The 20,215-nt window shown below is 44.6% G+C and overlaps 1 protein-coding gene and 1 long non-coding RNA gene across 4 annotated transcripts in view; one reads left to right on the top strand and one right to left on the bottom strand.

The window, feature by feature from the left end:
* Window positions 1–9,912, bottom strand: part of METAP1 (methionyl aminopeptidase 1) — a 30,075-nt gene extending 20,163 nt beyond the window's left edge. For both annotated transcript variants that reach the window (XM_042808086.1, XM_042808087.1), the window contains exon 1: window positions 9,711–9,912. In XM_042808086.1, coding sequence (XP_042664020.1) covers window positions 9,711–9,824 — 114 coding nt within the window. In that variant the 5' untranslated portion in view covers window positions 9,825–9,912. The remainder of the gene's footprint in view (window positions 1–9,710) is intronic.
* Window positions 9,913–9,980: 68 nt separating this feature from the next.
* LOC116964720 lies at window positions 9,981–19,869 on the top strand. 2 transcript variants are annotated; one of them, XR_004408908.2, is made up of 5 exons: window positions 9,981–10,084; window positions 16,845–17,065; window positions 17,738–17,831; window positions 18,655–18,784; window positions 19,549–19,869. It is a non-coding gene; the product is annotated as an uncharacterized LOC116964720 (long non-coding RNA). The 2 variants fall into 2 exon arrangements; XR_004408907.2 differs by having other exon boundaries at window positions 9,982–10,084; window positions 18,655–19,869.
* The last annotated feature ends 346 nt before the right edge of the window (window positions 19,870–20,215 follow it).

The following is a 20,215-nucleotide window of genomic DNA, read 5'->3' as shown; positions in this document are numbered from 1 at the left end:
CCCACCTCTATAACCCGCTGCCTACACAGACCTTTGCGCTGCACTGTTATCTGTCTTCTGCTGGAGAGCGGGGAGAAAAGGAGCAGGTTTTAACTGAGGCCTATTTTAAGAAAAAATTAAAAAGCTAAAAACCCTATTTCAAGGACACTAGAAACACCGGTATGGTTTTAATCCTCTTTTAAGCCCCAGGCCTCTGTTCTGAAGCAGAAGGATTACACAACTAAGGACTTAAAGCAGGTAGAAGTTTGCAAATCTAGAATCTACTTCTTGGGATACAACGAAGTATTTGAGGAATGAAGACAGACATCAACTGTGGTAATTTCTGGTTCTAGTTCATTCTCTCCTTCCCCAGGAAGTTTTGGAGTGTATTCTCCAATGCCATTCCTTTCTCAGATACCAACAGTCTTTCCTCTTTGCTGGCCAGAAACACCAGGCAAACACTGCACTGCTGGCAGTATCATCACCTGACAGGCTCCATTTTGACTTTTTATTTATTTCCTGCAGCTGTAAACAACCTAAGAGGATCCTGCATAAGGCTGCCATATGTCAGAGTTTTCCCAAACATGTTTCCCAGATTTTACTTGCCCTCTATTTCCAGAGGAACAGCAGCTCTGTCAGAACTGCTACTGCATAGCCCCAAACAAGCGGCTGGCTGTACACTGGGACATCCCAGACTCGCGCACTGTATGCACACCAAGCAACTGCAACAAGTGCACACAGCAAGTCCAAAGCATTTTTGTAAGCAGAGACTATCACGCATGCAGTGTACAGTCAATTAATATCTCTGTCGTGGTCTGACACTTTTGGAAAGCACTCAAAGGACATGCTGCACGTCCACCTACAACCCATGTATTTTGTGTAGGATCAGTCATATGCTTCCTGTAAACACTGGACTTACCGGGTACGCACAAACTATTTATATTTGGCAACTTACTGCACAAGCACTGCATTGCACATGCCTGCAGAGCTCTGCCTTGGCAATTCCGGATAAAAATATGGCAGCTGCCACCTCACAGGTTGGAGAATCATAGCTCTGGTGACAAAGCTCTACCAGTGCACCACTCCATATTGCAAACACCCTCACCTTCCATACAGCAGACTTCCTGACAAGCCATGGAAGAAAGCCACTCTTTCTCTCCATCTGGGCCACTTTCTGGAGAATTTTCTGGAGAAAATTCTGGTTTTCGCTGAGCCTTCTCCTCTCAGCCTTCTGCTGAGGCATTTACTTCAATCTTCCTATTACAATTCCTGCCTCTAATGATTCTTCCATGTTCCTACGCCATATACAAATTGGGATAGAAAATTTTCATTCATTAAATAAAATCAAAGAAAAAAAGACCCAGGGTGATTTTTAATATTAAAATTAAGAAATTAAAGATTTTTTTTTTTCTGATATGATTAAGAGAGGAACACATGACCTCACATGGCTATATCTGAAAACATTAATCAGCTTAAGGGAGAAAGCACACAGAAATAATATGAATTTGGCTTCAAGTTTCTTGGAAGACTCCCTGGATTTCATTTCAAACACTACATTATCCATTAGTTTGTCCGATATTAATATCCTCACCCTTCTCACCTAAAGCATTTTTCTTTTTATTGCGTGTGGTTTTTATATAGCAGTCAAGACAGGCTTGGAAACACTGAAGAGGACTGTACAAGAAGAGAGGTCAAACGTATGACATTTAAAAAAAAAAAGGCAGGGGGAAGAGGAGTAATCCTCAATTTGTTTAGAGCAATCTTGGGTACAACTATTCGATCAGAAAAAAAAAATACAATTGTGATTTGTAGACAGAGGCCATCAACATATTTAAACCTTTAACAATATTTCTGGCTTCAAGCCATTCTTAAACTAATCCCACCAATTCTGTGTTTAGAGACATGCTCAACCCAGGGTTCACCAGAACATGTGTATTTACCAAAAGGTAACTAAAGGCACGATCAGCATTATGATCTAGAAACATTCCTCTTGGATCACCTCATGGAAGCCATGTTATTTCTCTAAATTATTTTTTTACCTTAAGAACTCAGCCCAGTATCTATTTACTGGTTCAAATGTTGACAGAATCATGCAGCGTAGTAGAATTTGTTTTACAGTAGAGTACATTTTCACTATGAGCACAATGATCATGACCAAATACCTTAGGCTTTTTTTAAATCAGCCATTGAAATAACAAAACAAAACCCTTTAAAACAGTTATTGAGGCACGTAATTTTTTCCTCTATGTTTATTGTCATCTTTACAGTAATAACAGAGCTTCTTATTCTTTCGGTTCATGTATCCATGCAACCTGATTAAGAGGTAGAAAAGCACAGCCGACTGCAAATTCCAGAGGAGAAAAGGGTACTAAATCAACCAAGATTAGAATATAAATACACTGCAAACCTCTGTATAGCACGAACGTAACCAATCTAGCTTGAAATAAGCTACCCAAGTACAGGAAGCTATGCAGGCACCACAACACCGAATTCAAGGCATACACACTGACTGGGTTTCTGAACTGCCTTTGCAAGGTAGCAGCTCATGTAAAGTTAGCTCTGCCAGCTCTCCATCAGCGATTTCCAGCCTTAAGGCTGACACTCTTCTTCAGGCTCCCCTTCACCTTTGGGTACTGCTGCCTTATACAACCCGGCATTTGAAACTGTAAATACACCTATCAGCAGGTATGCGAAACCCACCCCACTGTACAGTTACTGAGAACTCCATCTCATGTCCAACTTCCACAGAATTACTTATCTCTATCCACTGTGCTCATCATTTAGAGACACGGTGATGAATTTCCAAAAATACCTATTCTACAGAAAAAAGGAGGGGGAAAAAAAAAAAGCAAAAAAAGACATCTGGAATCAAGACTGTGGGGACAGACTGGCTGTCTCTTTGCATGTCATTATACACTGAATTGTAATGGGCAAACATCTAGGAAACAGTGCCAAGCAGTACACTATATTTAAAAATATTCTGAGCAATTTTTAAAATAGAATTTAAAAATGTCCTTTGGAATGTAAAATTGTCTTGGGCTTAATCTGAGATCATGTAGTTTTGCTTAATGAGGAATCATTTTTAACCAAACCACCTTGAAGGTATACAAAACAGAAGACAGAAAAGCTTAACTACAGCATTTAGCTTAAGAAAAATAACAGGATATCAGTGATATATACATATTTAATACATTACAGATTAACCATACATTTTATCCATAAATACAAGTATGTTGAAGAATACAATTGTTAATACATCTGATGTTAAAAACAAACAGCTGCCTGTTTTTAGCATGCTGAACCCTATTCTTCTAGGTGTGGTACACGCCCACAGAGACAGCCTCTGGCCTGAAAAACTCAGCACAAAATTCCCAAACTAGCCTAAGCAGCATACACGACTACTCTGTTATTCAGAAGAGCTGAGTATGCATTTTCAGATTTAATTCCAAGGGAAGCACCTACGTGCAGCACCTTGGTATCAGCAACACTGGCCTTCTCCTTCATGCAAAGCCTGATCTCACCCAGAGACTCCCAGGTCCCACACGACAGAGCCCCTCCTTGGAGGAAGGGACTGCATGTTGCAGCTCTTCAGATTTAGAGATACATAAGTGATTTTTGAGAGTAGCGAAGGAACAATGGACCAGAGAAATTCAAACTGGACCATCCTTTCAGTATAATGACCACTAGCTCAAAAAGCCTGCCTACAGGCGTCTGAAGTTTTACTTTTATAAAGTTAGGGGGGCTCAACATTTGTCCCTCAACGGTAGCCAGGCATTTAGCACAGACACAGGTATTTATGGTAATTTATAGGCAATTAAAAATGTCAGCTTCCTGGTGAAGGAAACCTGTCAAAAGATCTTCAAGAAGACAGTATCTGCAGAGTGCCATTTATACCAAGGGAAACCCATATGTGTTGCAGTTGGATCCAAGCAGCAAGTTTTAGCCTATTTTAGGCACAGCAAAGAACAGTGAACGAAGAATTAAATATGGCACTTATGTCCTACAGTCTGACACAAGAAAGGACAAAAAACAGTTTCATCCAGGTCTGCTGCTCCCTGCTCCCCACCCCCAACACACTGAAGGTGAAAGGGAACAGCAAAGCAGGGGACGGGACAACACCACTCACCTCTTCAGGACCACAATTTTTCCACAAATTGCTATGATCATGAGTATCCGAAGCTATCAAGGGCCCAGGACTGAGTATCAGTGAAAATTTGCCTCCCAGAAAGCAGTAAATCAGCGTATGAACCCACCGCAAAAACACAGCAGCGTTTCTTTCCTGTCACTGCAATTTAACAAGTCATACCCCACCTCAAATGGAAAGAGCCCCGTCGGTGGGTATCCACTATCACGAGAGAGATGCTGCTGCCTCTGTACAGTTCAGAAATTCGTTTCCCTTCAAACACATAAACTCCGTCCCCAATCATTGCTCAAGTGTGGCTGCTTCACCACAGCACGGTTCTCACTTTTGACCCTGTCCTGAATTTGAGTGAGTGGTGGGGCTTTTTGGTGGCAGGGGAGGGGGCTATCGGGGCGGCCCCCTGTGAGAAGCTTCTCGAAGCTCCCCCAGCTCCAAGTCAGCTCCACCTCTGCTCGAAAACTGAGCCCATCAGCTGCTCCTCTGCGATAACGTATTTAAGAAGGGACGTGGTGACAAGGAGTCAGACTTGTGAGGAGGAGTTGTGGCAGCTGCGTGAACACCAAGGTCAGTGGGGGAACGGAGGAAGAAAGGAGGGGGGAGGTGTGCCGGAGCAGAGACCCCCCTGTATCCTGTGGGGAGACGGCAGGGCGGCCCCCCCTGACACCCATGAAGATCCATGGTGGAGCAGACACTGATTTATGGCCTGTGTTTCACCTGGTTGATCAAGGTGCTGTGCCCAAAGAAGGCTGGGGTCTTGTGGGAAAAGGCAGCCCTGCTGCTGTAATTCAGTGCTGGGAGGATTGCAGCGTGCGGGGGGGTCCCACGCCGGAGCAGCTCAGGAAGGGCTGCAGCCGTGGGAGGGAATCCAGTCGGAGGAAGTTAGTGACCCACGACAGAGCAGTGTAAGGACACGCTGCGGCCTGTGGGAGGGACTCACATTGGAGAAAAATTGTGGAGGACTTTCTCCTGTGAGAGGGGGACCACGATGGCGCAGGGGGAACAAGTTCCAGAAGCTCCCCCCACCGAAGATGGAGAAAGTGGCAGCACTGACTGCACCCCCCATTCCCTGCCCCTGCGCCACTGGGGGGAGGAGGTAGAGATATCGGGAGAAGAACTGAGCCCGGGAAGAAGGGAGGGGTGGGGGAAGGTGTTCTCAAGATGTGGCAATGCTTCTCACTGTCTTACTCTGTTATGTGTTGTTAATGTCTATAATAAACGTATGTTCTTTTTTCTTCCCCTAATGAGTCTGCCTTTTGCTTGTGACCATAAAGGGGGATTTTTTTCCCCATCCCAGTCCTATCTCGAACCCCAAGTCTGGCTCTCTGTCCCTTCTTATTGCTGGAAGAGAAGGGAGAGAGAGTGGCTGTGTGGTGGTTGGCTGCCAACCAGGCTCAAACCACAACAGACTCTCTAACCAGATCACTTGATATACCTGGGCCTTGTTGGGACCGATGACACATGGGCACACAAAGCAGGCAGGGACAACCGTTCTCCTTGAATATGTTAGGACTACTATACTGATAGCAATCTGTGGCCTCCAAATCTCAGAGAAAAAAAAGGCAGCATAGGCCACTGACTTTATAATAAGAGAATGCTTCCTGTCTGTGGCTAGAAATAGGTATTTCTGAATTTGGCTGGGTAAATGCCCCCACAGCAGCATCCAGTACACAACACAGAAAACCTCAGACTATTCTGTTTCATCCAAGACACTTATACAGATGTAAATAGTACAAGAGAGGAAGTTTTCATAAAAGCAACACAATTATTAATAAGATCAATTTACAATTAGAAGGCTCATATGAAAGTGATAACTGGAGAACAGTTACTACTTTCCCTCTTGTATCATTCAGCAGCTTGTAGAAGGCATAGAAGAAATGTAAATGTATTACTACATATAATTTACACAAGTGACGTGTATCAATAAAGGCAGATTTCACAATAGCAAATCCATCTTAGTAAGCGGAACAACATGCTTGAGATGTGATGCTGAGCATCTGTGTTATTTCCACATTGAGAAGATACAGTGAGATACAGTAATTCAGTCTAAGATGATAAACACATGCAACACTGTAGTAAGTCTCTACAAAAGAGAAAGCAAGACAGTGAAAAGAGGTAGCTGGCACTGAAAGTACTTGATTTACTAGCCTAAATAAAGATCTTATTAAAGGTTAACAACAGACAGGCTTTCTCAGCAGAATATTCCCTCTCATTCCACTTTAAAGGATAAAAAAAAATAATGCTGGAGTTCAACACACCACCTCAGAGCTCCCCTGCTACTAAAAGCCACCTTTACCCCATCTCCATTACCAGTTCAAAACCTCCCTGCTAGGCCACAGCTTGGCTGCCTTGGCTCCCCCTTCCCACCCATGACCTGCCAGCACCACTGTTATTCAACTGCTGTACCCAGTTTCCAAGGTGCACAACACTCAAGAGATGAAAGTGTTGGCTCAAAGGAATTTCAGAGGATGTCAGATTACTTCAGAGTATCATTTTCAGCGCATGCTGTTGAGATGTACTCTTTTTGATGCGGAAAGGGGGAAAAAATAAATGACCAGAAACACAACTGGAGAAACCACTGTCTTGATACGATCCATCTGAAAAGACAACTTTGATTCTCAGCATGCAATGACAAAAAATAATGTTTAATCAATCTCCTCACTACACTGAGATTCTCAGTCCTATACCACCTGCATTAGCATTTCTTAACAAATTGTATGCTGCTATTTATAATCCAAACACTTTGCTCCAGACTGGTTACCTTTCTACAGTAGTTCACACTTTTCTATTGCTTATTCTTAGCATTGGAGAAAATAAACTCCTACAAATTTGGTTCTAGCTCTGATTGGAGTTTTGGCTGTATGAACAAGCCATCGTAGGCTTCCAAGCAAATTAATTAACCTAGCGTGCACGTCCATACACATGCTCTTACCTGTCAAAGAGACACCAGGTAGCTTGTCACTCCCATCCTGCACTCAGCCCAGAGCAAGCACCTGCATACCCGTAGCTAACGCTGCTGCATTCAATAAGGATGGGCCAGCTTTACGGCTATGCCAGACCGGGCCACAGTGGGCAAGTGCCCTTTGGCAGTATCCTCCTGAAGCACCGGCGTTTTCTGATCCCGCAGTGCACAGCTTTGGGGAGCTGAACTAGCAGAAAATTTAATGCAACTGCTTTTCCTCCATTAAAAGAAAACTTAAAAACCCCAGAAGCGGCTCACCGAGGAATCAGGGCCAGCTTAATGGAAGGGGTAGAAACCTTCATCTCTGGAGGGAGGGAACAGGACTGTGCCAGCTATAATGCAGGCCATGCTGTGAAGTGGAATAACATCCTGGGTCCACTCCTAGCTTATCTAACAGTTATTTATGCATGTAATACCACAACGGAAGGAAAACCACCAAAGAGAACTTTGGAAAACTTTCACAAATGCTAACCAGTCCAGAAATGTCAGCTGATATTTGCTGAAAGCTCAGGGGAAATTTCCTGGCTTTTAAGACTCCTTCGCCTACCGCATGCTTCTTTAATCAGTCAGTGAGGCTGTCAGCGGCACCTCACCTACCCTCCAAACCGTGCTCACAAGACACCAGCAGAGCACTGCAGTGACCCTCCTCCCTCGCACACACCAGATGATGGGGAGAGCTGGAACCTCGGGGCAGCCTGTGCTGGGCCCCACAGAAGGCACCAAGCGGAGCTGAAGGTCCGAGCTGCAGGCTGAACACAGGGACTCTTCTCTTGGTGCACGACATTTTTTTGCATGTCTTGAAAACAAGCTGCCATTAATTTCCTTCTGTTAACATGTGTCGCCCCAAAACCTTCAAAGCAACTTTCATATGGGGAATAACTATGCTTACCTTCTTTACTGATCAGGACAGCGAGGAGGAACAGCACATCCAAGGTCACTTGGAAGTATGATGACTGGGATGCCCAGTTCAGTATTTCATTTTCTAGGCAGGACAGCTTTACAAGCATGTAGCCAGTTACCTAGCAGCCTATTTTGACAAGCTAATAAACATTTTGGGCAATTCCCCTTTTACCTTACGAGAGTAGCAGATACTTCAAAAGAATTAAACTTAATATATAGATAACATGAATCTCTGCATCCTATACAAAATTAACCGAGCTGGGGATAGAACAGAGGGGATTGAAGATGTTCCCAGAACTCCTCACGTAGGCTTTGTTTGGTCTGCTAACAAATGGTTTTGTCATCACCAACTAATATTTGTGTATGCTGAAGATGCATTTATGATAAGTTTTACACCGGACGTGTCAAAACGGGTAGTAAAATGCAGAGCAAATCCTACAAACCGGCTATAAGCATCACATGGGAACTAGAGGTACAGAATCATCAGAACAATTCTCAGTTGCAGTCGATCTAATTCAGCATTGACTCCCAGCACCTGGCACCAGAGGCTTCAGGGGAAAGTACCAGAAACCATGCAGTGGGTGTGTTACACGCATGTGGGAAGTTTTCCCCTAGTCCTATGCAAACCATAACTATCAGTTTACATCCTGACTCAAGAAAAGCGTCATCCAATTAGTAAATTAATCTAGCTGGTGTGACTGAATGATTTTGTTAAATTTATCTACAAAACTTGAATGATTTTACCCTGAATTATAATTCTGACAATGAAGTTCATCGTTAATCTCTGAATTAAACACATATGTCCTCCCTGATGTTGACAAAAACTACACATACAAAAAGTTCAAAGGATTAAGCTATGTATTTTATTATGTATTTTAAAGTTATTATAAAAAAATAACAAAACAAAACAAACAAAAAAAAACCCAAAACAAAACAAAAAATCCCACTCAACACCCATCAGTATGGGCCAAACAATATTACCACTGTGGCAATAAGTGAGGACAGTGAGGCCTAGAGTATGTTTAACAAGAGTTGACGGTTCTATGACAACTGGCCTAACCTGAATCTCCCCGTTTAGTACCCTTAAAGTAAAATATACAAAGATATTGAGGTAAAAAAAAAAAAAAAAAAAAAAAAAGGAAGAGCACCAAATAATTTTGCCAAAAGCACGTATTTAAAGGAAACAGAAAATGTGTTTTCAGAGCAACAAGTCTCCCGGCGTTTATCAAAGCCAAGCAACTCCAGAGCCAGAGCTGATGCAGACACAGAATTGCACACGCTGGAATTTGATGAGCGCGTCTCATTTTGTCCCACTAAGCCCTTATTTTTAAACGGGGGGGGGGGGGGGAAGGCCACGGGTCACGGACCACCCAAACCTTGAGGCAGCGAAAGACCCACGCACCCTCTCACGAACGCTCCGGCTGCTCGTCAGCAGCGAAGTCCCCCCATCACCCGCCACCCACGAGGAGCCGGAGGGCTCCCGCCCCACCCGCCGGCCCGGCACCCCCCACAGGCTCCAACTCCCCCCTTCCCCTCCTCTTCCCCACGCGGGGGGAACTTTTCTGTGGGGACAAACCACGGACACACCCCGCTCCCCCCCTCCCCCCCCCCGAAGCTCGCCGGGACCTGAGGGGCGAGGAGGTAACCCCGGGCGCGAAGGGCCGGGCCCGGGCGGCCGGAGGGAAGCCGGTTCCCTCCGCCTCGCCGCGCCGCGCCGCCCCGCCGCCTCACCTGAGAGCAGAAGTAGGAGCCCTGGATGCCCAGCTTGAGGCAGGTCGGGCACTGCAGCTTGGCCTCGCTGCTGCAACCGGCCGTCTCGCAGACGCGGGTCTCCACCGCCGCCATGCTGCCGGGCTGCCACAGGCGCGGCGCGGCGAGCGGCGCGGGGGGGGGGGAGGAGGAACCGCCGCCCGGAGGTGCCGCCGGGCGGGGAGAGGCGGGGAGGGGAGGAGCGGAGCGGCCCTCAGGGGCCTCCCCGCCCGCCTCCCCGCCCGCCTTCCCCTTCCCCGCCTTCCCCTCCGCGCAGACGCGGAGGAGCGGCGGCCGGAGCCGCAGGTGCCCTCAGAGCCCCGCGACTTCCCGGGGAGGCCGAGGCCGGCGGCGCGGTAAGGCGGGGGGCGGAGGTGAGGGGGGCAGGGCGGGCTCCCGGATCCGCGCTGCCTTTCCCATCGGCCAGGGAGGAGGGAGGTCGTGGTTCGCTTCCCGTGCTTTCCACCGGGGAGGCTGCATCCCCGCGTTGCCGAGCGTATCCTCTGTGTTCTGGAGGGCAGGGTTGGGCTGCAGGGCTGTCTGGGTGGTTTGTGACAGTGGGTTTTGGCTCTATTTTTAGCTCTCGTTTGAAGGCGGGGGTGGGGAAAACCGTCAAAAATTCAGCATTCAGTAAGGCAGTAACTAAAATTAGAAAAACAAGCTGCACAGTCATGGTGGCGTTATCACAGGAAGGATGCTGATGCTTTTCCTGGAAAGAGAAAGATTGGATACCAATGATCTGTCATAAAAATAATTATGATTAATACATACGTTATATTTTTTCCCACTTACCTGGGTTGATCTCAAAAAATATACTACCTGTGCCTAAAAAGCTAACTCTGCTTATGTTCTGTGAGTATGGATGTCAAAGCTGTTGTCACTATGTGCTAAAACATCTCTAACGTAATACCACTGTAAGACACTTTTCGCTGATTCCTATATCAAGGGGAAGTTGCTTATTAAAAGAACATGGAGAGATGCCTGTTGAGTAGGGAATAGCTGCCAAAGACTTCAGAGCACATATTTGCCAGATCCAGCCATTAGTGCTGCGATCCCACTCAGTGTTTAAATCTCAGTTGTCTTCCCACTAGCTGGCAGGCACAGCCTGTGATTTCAGTCAAAACTTTGCAGGATCAGATTCTCCCTTCCTGCTTCAATGTCATTGACTTCAATGAAACTACAGCAATCCGTATTCTGATCTTAGTACACAAAATATTCTCCTCATTTCCTGGCATCCGGATAACTCCCCAGAATGTGTGAGTCAAAATCCAAACTATAATCTCAGTATTTTCTTCAATTGTGTTCTATTTGCTGTTGTCTTCTGGCCCCATCTTTAATTAAAAAAAAAAAAAAAATTTCTATATCTCCTAGTCTTAGAGGTTAAGTGAAAATTTCTGCTTAGTAACTCCAGAACAGAAAAACATACACCCTATTCCTTTGTCAGAATAAGTGTATTCATATAAACGTTCTTGTTATTATGCCAGTATAATTGGTAAAAAGTGGCTAAGTCGCCCAGCTGATTACGGGACCAGGGTGGCAGATAACAAAGTAGCTGATCCTTGTTTGTTGTGTGATAAACACTTCCACTAACATGGTCAAACAACCGAAAGAATTTGATGCCATGCTATTACTGAAGTGTAATTGTGGGTGGGCACCTGTCTTTCTGACAGTTCTCACCTTCATTTCCCTAGTATTGGTAATACTTGTATCCGCCTATTGTGTGTAGGAGGATAATACTGTGAGAGTGAATTAGGAAACGTTTCTAAGATGCTTGTAAAATACGAAGATGACAACTATTATTTTCTTCAACAAGTGAAAATGGCTACGTATTGATTCATGCAGCTCATGCTGTGACAGCATTTAGGTCCAAATTATGAAGGCAGGCAACCAATTGCCAAACCATGAAATACCTTCAAAGGACACATTCACAGACTGTCATTTCACAGATTCCAAATCCAAGTCATTATTAAAGGATTGGTTTAACCTTCTTCAAGCGAAATGTTACTGAACGGGCAGAATCAATCCTCAATGATCCATGTTGATAGCAGAAACTGTACTGTGTACAGCCTATGGAAAATCAGTGTTCCTTTTCCAGGTAACCAACAAATCAAGCTGTCAAGCAACGCAAGACAGGTAGCTCCGTGCGCTTTAGTTGATGCTTTGTGCCACTTAAAGAAGCCTAAGGAGTTGCAGACATCATTTACCTCACTGAGCAGAGTTTAAAAGTACTTTGTGTCACGGACATGGTATAAAAAACCTGAAGCATACTGGTTGATCTAATCCAGTGTTCTCCGCTCAGATGTCATCATCTGCTTCTTGATGATATTTCAGTATAATCATCTTTAATAATTTAGGATACTTTACTAAATTTTATTAGTATTTAATTCACATTTAACTTCATGTCTGAGCATAACTTTACTCCTATTTGTGTCTTTCAGTATCCTTGCTAGGACAACATTAGTATATGTTTGTGCTTGTTTTGTAGTGGTTGACAGTGATGCAGGATAGGAAAAAAGAGGACTCCCATTCTAACTAGTAGGCAGGGTTCCTTCTGTCACTCAGTTTCATTTATTTGCTGCGTTTCTGATGTGCAGAATAAAAGCATGCTGTTTCCCTTCCTACGCGGAGAAGCCAAGGATGCATATATTAATTAAACCATTTAAAAATATATGCAAATGAAAGAACAGTGAGCCCCCTGATTGAGGAATTAACAAACTTGCGTACTTGTCTTCCTCGGTGTTTGGAAAGAGCACAGACTGCATTTGTGGATCAGTCTAGAATAAGAAACTGTGGAAGATTTGACCTAAGATTTTTTTTGTTGTCATCGTGATGGCTTTTACTTTTAAACGGCCCTGTATTATCATCCCCACAGTAAAAATTATGTGGATTCTGTGGTATTTCAATGCTTTTGTTTTCCACTTTGGCCTTGATTTTCAGATTGGATAAGTGAAGCGATTCACGGCTCCCAGAGGTCCATCCACTGCCATTTCCCATTATCTGGTGGCACACTCATCCTCACCAGGGAAGTTCACTGACCTTCGCTGTGACCTTCCCTGAGCAGAGCTCTTTTGTCCCTGTCAGGCTTTTCATGTTGCTTTCTAGCTGCCTGTCCCCCTGTGCCACAGACGGACACACACAGAGGCGCATGAGTCAGAAATTTTATAGCCCATTCACGAGCCTTGATTTATGTCAGTGCTGTATTCCCGCTGTCCTCCCAACTTCTCCAAAGTGATGCAAGGCTGGGAGTGCGTGGGGTTAGCAAACAAGGGCAGAAGGAGAGGTCGGCAATGTCTCATGGGTCAGATAGCTGCTGCAAAAGGGCTAGAGCAGCTGGCAGCTAAGACAGCTGCTGGTCAGGAAGAAAATGGCCACTGAATTTGGCATTACTTAATTAAGAGAGTGCCTTAGCTCGTGTCCCCCCTCCTCACTTTGCTTCTGTACATTGCAGTAGTGGGGGTTGGGCAACCTCACTTTCTCAGTGAAGCTCGTGGGTATAGTAGCTGTCTTCTGTTCAGGCTCACTGAAGACACAATTAAATGCCTCTTTGTTTAGCGATAGCTGAAACAATGCACAAATACCACCCAGGAGCTAGACCACATGCAAATGTGCACTATTATGCCTTGGCCAGATGGTGCAGGCCCTTACCAAGATTCTCCTACCAAAGGCAACAGTTATGTAGGTTGTGTGTGTCTGTATGTACATGGAAAAAAGAGAAACCGCAAAACCGTCACAAATGGACCCAGAGACAAACGTCTCAAAGATGGCCACAACACAAATACATAGCGTGATTTTGGAAAATAAGAGTGAAAGAGAGCCTTTGTAGGAAACAGTACCCGGAAGAAAAGGCAAGCCCGTGGTCAAAGCAAAATAGTCTTTCCATGGTCAGAGAGAAAAAAGACTTTATAAATGTCCTTTGTAAATGGACAGAGTTGCATTAAAGAAATACCGGTCTCCACTTCTCTGTAACGAAAAATGATGTGGGATTTCAAAGTCAGTCTAATTCTGTAAGTCAGAAGAGGTTACTATATATTGTAAGCCCCTGCATCACTCGTATTCCTTCCATTGGTGGAGGTACAAACTAAGCTACAGAAAGGCCCACTACAGCCACAGTTTAGACTGGAGCAGATTTACTCGGAGCTAATTCAAAGCGTGCTTTCTCTGGGTGTGGTGAAAGGAAGATCCTTTTCACCAAAAATCAACAAAATCTAACTATGATCAGATTTTTAATCATATAAAACATAGTGATTCTATAAGTGTTATATTACTGATGTGAGTCATCTGCTCCATTTCCCATCAGCTCAGTGAGATACAGGTGTACTGATCAATTAGAGCTTGTACTTGCACACCCCTGACTGATGCCGTACTTTGCTGCGTGAAACAGCTGTTCCTAACAACTACTTAAATTCACACTGAAAACGGGTAGAGCCCTGAAGCGTGCGAGGGTTACTGAAGCAGAGATATTCAACATTTCTTTACTTCAGACCCTTCTTTTTTTCCACTATAACTTCAAAAAGTGTGATTTTCTGGATGTATCTATGATACTTCTTTGCCTTCTTATCTTAATTTTCCTTTCAGTTTGAAGATATCACTTGCAAGGCAGCTGCATCACTTCCGAGGATCTTGTTTATGTGTGTCAGTGACTCGAAGAAAAGATTACAGCAGCTCATAATCCTCTCACTGCTATTATAAGTTGTTAGATAACTTCTGATATTATCTTTAGAGGCTTTGTGCCTCTGTAACTCAAGGAACCAAAGAAAAACATGTACCAAATCACAACACGTGCTTACTTCCTATTTGCATGGTAAAAAGGTGGGCTGTGTTCTGAGCTCAGATGCACTATATTCGGCTATCTTATTAATCACTGCTCGAAAGCATACTTGTCTTATAGGAGACTTCATGCTGTGATTCCTGTATTGTGAAAGAAAAATGAAATAGCCAAATGCTATATGACATTCAGTATCGTTTGGTGGTTAACGTTCATTCACAGTTCTTCTCAGTGAAATGACATTCAAAGCTGTAAAATACAGGTCTGTATGCTTGGCTCATTGAGAATAAAAATACAAAGTTAAATGCAAAAGAAGCTGAAGATAAAACGATCAAAGAGGAAGAGGATTCTGGACGGATTATCTTTACTTACATTAAGAGACTTAAAGGCAGGATTAAAACAGGCAGTCAAAGAATGTGCATGGTTGCCAAACAAGTAAAATGGAATACTGGATCCATCTGGCAGCACATTAGGCAAATAAGTAGGAAGGCTTATTAATTACTGTATTCACATTAAACAGTCTGTAAAGAATTACTAGGAACCAAATTTATTAAAATAGATAAAATGAAGGGTATGTCATTGGACAAAAAAATAATGCTTCTGCATGTATTGACATACTTTCTGAATGCACAAAATTAATAGATTATGTTCTTATTTTGCCATCATAACATGGTTTAACATTATACATCATAGGGAGAAATATTTTCTTTCTTAATTTCTGTTATATCACTATTTTATTACTGGGAAGATATGTCCCAGTTCTTTTATTTTGGTATTTATTTTATAAAATGTTATTATAAACAGTTAAGAACCTTTTATAAATATATGTAATATATTTATATTATATAACATGTAATATATAAATTTTTTTCATGTTTTTCTTTAGAGATGTTAGGTGGCAGATAAAACATTAATTTAACTCTCTGCCTTTGTTACATAAAAATCAAATCATAACACTAAAATTAATTCCATGGCAGAAAAAATACAGCAGAAAATTTACTGTTCCAATACATTTTCATTATAACCAATGGCCATTCAGTGATCTTCAAACAAATATAGTAGAAGGCACCTTTATTCCATCTCCTAGTAGTAAAGAAACAACAAATAGGATACCCTGCACCACTCTGTTGGCTCAGAGACTATGGCCTCTCTGCAGGATTGTGTACTGAGAATGCCGGTCATAGATACTTTTTATTAAAACATTCACATATCTATCCCCTGTCTGGAGTCCTGTAAAAAAATCTTGAAGTCATGAAGCAAAGGCCTTTGCCTGAGTACCATAAGCCCTTCCCAGTACTTTTTCTGCAGGCACAGTGTACCCGTGGATGTGGATTTACTTGCATCTCTGTATCTTCCAGTAACAGTCTCACAGTACCACAGCCCCTGTAGGACTTACTGAGCCAGGCAACGTTCTAGGCTGTCTTGGCCAGATTACAGAGTGACAAGAAGCTCACCTCCCCTTAAAACCATTTTGCTTTAGGAAAAGCTGCTCTTTAAATCAAATCCAATTAACAAACTTATTAGAAATCAGATGATATCTGCAAAAGTTGACATGTTGAGCCTAATGAGGGAGATTTTAGAGGAGTACAAATAATTACTGGCTTGTTCCATAATTAACAAACCGAATATTTGGTCTGGTTTACTAATAATGAAGTGCCAAGAAGGATCAAGTTGATCAGCAAGGGCAGAAAACACAGCAGAACAGGAGACTTGATTGCATACGTAGAATGTACGAATGTTACACCTAGATGAAATGCAGAGACTGACTTTTTAGATATTTTCAGTGTCTCTTCCGTGGAACAGCTTGTTCGAAAGCCCACAAGAAGATAGACAGCTTTTGACTTCACCCTGAGTAACATTCAGGATCTGGTTTGAAATCTCATATTTGAAGAGCCATTCTGCGACAACCGCTTAACATATTTTGATGCAGTATCGTTACAGGAGCAGCAGCAGCCAAAACGTTCAGCAAATTTATCCTCAGTTTCAAAATGAGGAACTATGTGAAAATAAGAGAGTTTGTTAAAAAGTAACTCTAGAAGTGCAGCTAAATTAAATTCTTAGAGGCGTCAAGGAAGCTATTTTAAGATGCACATTTTAGAAACTTAAGGTTTACACAGACTTAGGTTATTAAGGAAGGCTTGAGAGGGGGCAAAAGGGAAGATTGTACAGGTAAACAACAGTCTAGAAGAAGCTATTAGAAACAAGAAGCTTTCTTTATAAAAAGATGAAGTGATACTGAAATGAAAAAAGTAGAAAACACCCACATATTCCTGCAGATTAAATGTAAGAAAACAGATGGGATGCCCCCCAAAGGAATCAAAGCTAATAATAAATCTTTCTTCAATCCTTAGGGACAGGAAGCCTTCCAGAAGTCTGCTGGACTAATTGATAACCATGGTATTAACAGGAGTACTCAAAGAAAACAAGGCCATTGCAGAGAAGTTCATAAACTATTTGAGTTGGTATTCACCAGTGGATATCCTGGAAATGGAAGGGATTTTGAAGAGAGAATGGATGAAACGGATAAAATGACAGTAAGAAACCACTAGGACCAGATGGAAATTTTTAACAGGTGTGTGTAACTACAGTTTTTTTGGGACGTCAGTTTTTAAAAAGAGTTCCATGGTAGTGGCAGGCGCCTGAGACGCTGGGGCAGGAAGTCTGCTGTCTCTCCCTGGCACATCAGTAGAAACTATGGTAGTCAATAGAACTAGTGGACCACCTGGATAAGAATGATCTACTTAGAGGAATCATCGTGACTTTTGTAGAGGGACGTTCTGCCTTACGAATGTACTGAATTCCCTGAGGAGTCAACCTACATGTGGAGAAAAGTAGCTTCTATAGTCTCAGTTGCATTTCCAAGGAGTAACTCACCTGCTTGGGGCAGATAAGGGAATGCATACCTGTTTGAAGCATCAGGGATATTTATCTCCAATCACACGTTTCTCCCTAAACAGCTGTTTCTCTTACCTCATCCCAACACCTTCCTTAGATACCTGATTCCCTTAAAACTTAGTGCTGAATAAGGTGCATCTCAATCCCTCTGTCGCCTCCCTTAACTTCCTCTGTTCTCATGAATGTAACTTCTTTCCTTTCTGTCATGAGATGAGCAATACTGTCCTGACTGTGGAAAGTGATTTCAAGGGAGAGAGCTTTAAAGAGTAGATTTCTAGGGGGAACTGAGAGCATTTTAACCACTATAATTACAAACCCTATGTTCCTTATGCTCTGACTCCATTTTTAGATCACCGTGAAGAGGGGATGCTGGATGAATGTGCAGGCATGAATCTGATCTCAAAGCCTGAAAACACCCTGCTTGCTAGCGAACTCTTTAGCAGGTAAAGCAGAATGGATACATGTACAGATCCTCTACCAGACTTTCTGTGACAGGAACATTTCAGAAGGAAAATGAAATGCTTCTCTCTGGAGGCTCACAGGAGTTCTGCACTGCTGCAGCCTTTTCTCATGGAACCAACTTAGAGCTCAAACATACTGTTACCCCTCCTCTACTGCTGTATTTCTACTGTTCATCTGATCAGGTGTCATTTTTCCTTATGAACAGCAGTCAAAAATGTCAGCTCCAATATACTGCTTAAGGATCTTACTTTGTAAATTAGGAGTGCTGTGGCAATTCAGATAGCCGCTACAGCCTTCCGATCTCCTGTGGAACCATCAAAGCTTTCAGCTGTAGTAGGTCTCGTTTTATGCTTGATTTCTGTGGGGCTGCACCCTACTATTTGCACACAGCAAAGCGATAGTTTTCTTCTATAATGGCTGGAATAAATTTCTCAGAACTTCTAATTCATTTAATCATGGGCCAAGGGCTGGGGAAAATGTCGCTGCTGCAACCGCTGTAGTTATTACGGTCAGAAATATAATTCTAACTGGTGGTAGAAAGAGACAGAGACAGCAGAAACAGCAGAGCAAAACTTTAGCAGTGTCAAGTGTTCAGGCCTCGTGGTTTTAAAATAACAGCCCTTCTATCTTTGCCTTCTCTGTTTGAGAGGGCTTCACCTTTCAGGAAGCTGTATTTTGAGATACTGTCTTCCGAGCAAATAGGAACAGACGTGATTGCTCTCCCAGAAACAGCTTTTTAGTGAACTAGCTTTAGAGTTGTTACTGACACACAAAAGCTGAATGTAAGCTTGTGTCTACTTTCAGACACATCCCAGCCAAGGGAAGAAGACACATCCGCATGGCAGCTCATGTGCAGGCGTGACAGCACATAAAACCCCAAATGTTCCGTGGCCCACCCAGCCCTAGACGTTTGGCTAGAGGACAGCGTGCCCAGGTGAGCCTCACAGTGCCTTAAACTGCCAGAGGGGCTTAGGGATACAGCGTCCCAGTGCGCAGGAGGGCGGGAGCTGACGGTGTCTGGAACTGTCCAGGAGAGGTGCGGTGCCCGTGCAGCCCTTGTACAGGCATGTCCTTAGAGCCAAGTACAATTCTGGACTCTGAGTTATTGGGGGGGGAGTCTGTTTTGAGCCGGACAGACATGCTTAACAGTTGTGAGTTTCTGCGCCTCATTTGCCAGCACCCGAAGCGCTCAGCTGGTAGTGCTGTACGCCTGTGCCTGCCCTACCTGCACGCCCTGGCTGCGCTGTATCTCCGTGCTGGGAAGGGGTCTGGCCAAGGATCACCTTCTGCTCCCTGTAGTACGAGAAGGAAGTCGGGGCCCATGAGCCAAGAGGGGTCTGCAGCACGCTTTCACCGAGTTCCTCATGTAGATGATTGGACCAGCTGTCCAGGGCTTGGCAATTTGCTCACAAGGGTCAAAGCTTCACCACCCTTAATCATCAAACCTGTCTGATCCTTCCTTGGCCGGAGAGCACCTCTCCCTGCCCCTCTCCCACGCGCCTCAAACAAGCTTTACTGACAGGCCTAAGAAATCAGACGTGGTGGCTGAGGGTGGCATGGGTTTCCATGTTTGCATCCTTTCATGAGAAAAAGGAGGTCATGGATGGGCTGGGGTCTACCCCTGCTGACAGACGCTTTCCCGTGGAGTTGGGAAGGGGAGAGATGGGAAGTGCCTCTCGCTTTTATCATATCTTACAGTGTCCTCGTGCGGGGGAAGACATCCCACCTCCTGGCTTCATTCCCTGCCATCCCGCACCTCCCAGCACGGAGCCTGACCACAGCCAGGCACCGGCAGCCCCGTGCTTTGGCCGTGCCGGTGTTCCCGACGCCAAACCGCAGCGGCCTCCAGGCCATCAGGGTTGAGAGGCGGCAGGTTTTGCTCTGTTCGCTGCCTTCCTTTGCCTGGTGAGCGTAGGTCACTGGCCGCGTCCCGGTCCAGGCCGAGTACCAAGTCAATTAAATGTGGAATGGGCAAAAGGCCACGTTAAATGAAACAAATAAAGCACGTCATCTGAAACACCGGACTCGCCTGCAGTGAGTGTCAGCTGTCATGGGTTTAACTCCGTGCTCAGACGCCGGTGGTAGTTTTTCCCGGGGGGAACAGCTCGAAGCCGAAACCACCTCACTCGAGCCGCCCCCCTCCTGTACGGGCGAACCAAAGGGGCCCCGGGCCTGCTTTTCGCGGGGGGAAAGGGGCCAGAAGCCGGTGCGCAGGGCGCCGGGTGCGCTGACAGATGCCCCCCGCGGCGCCACGGGAGGGGGGCGGCTCCCCCCGCCCCAGGCCACGCCCCGCCCCGGGCCACGCCCCCGGCCACGCCCGCCGCCGCCGCCAGGGGGCCTCTTCCCACGCGGCGGCGCCCGGCCG

This window comes from Tyto alba, unplaced genomic scaffold (assembly GCF_018691265.1).
Source record: "Tyto alba isolate M040663 unplaced genomic scaffold, T.alba_DEE_v4.0 Super-Scaffold_6, whole genome shotgun sequence".
NCBI lineage: Eukaryota > Metazoa > Chordata > Aves > Strigiformes > Tytonidae > Tyto > Tyto alba.
Note: the sequence above shows the minus strand (reverse complement) of the source record. Positions and strands in the feature narration are given on the sequence as shown.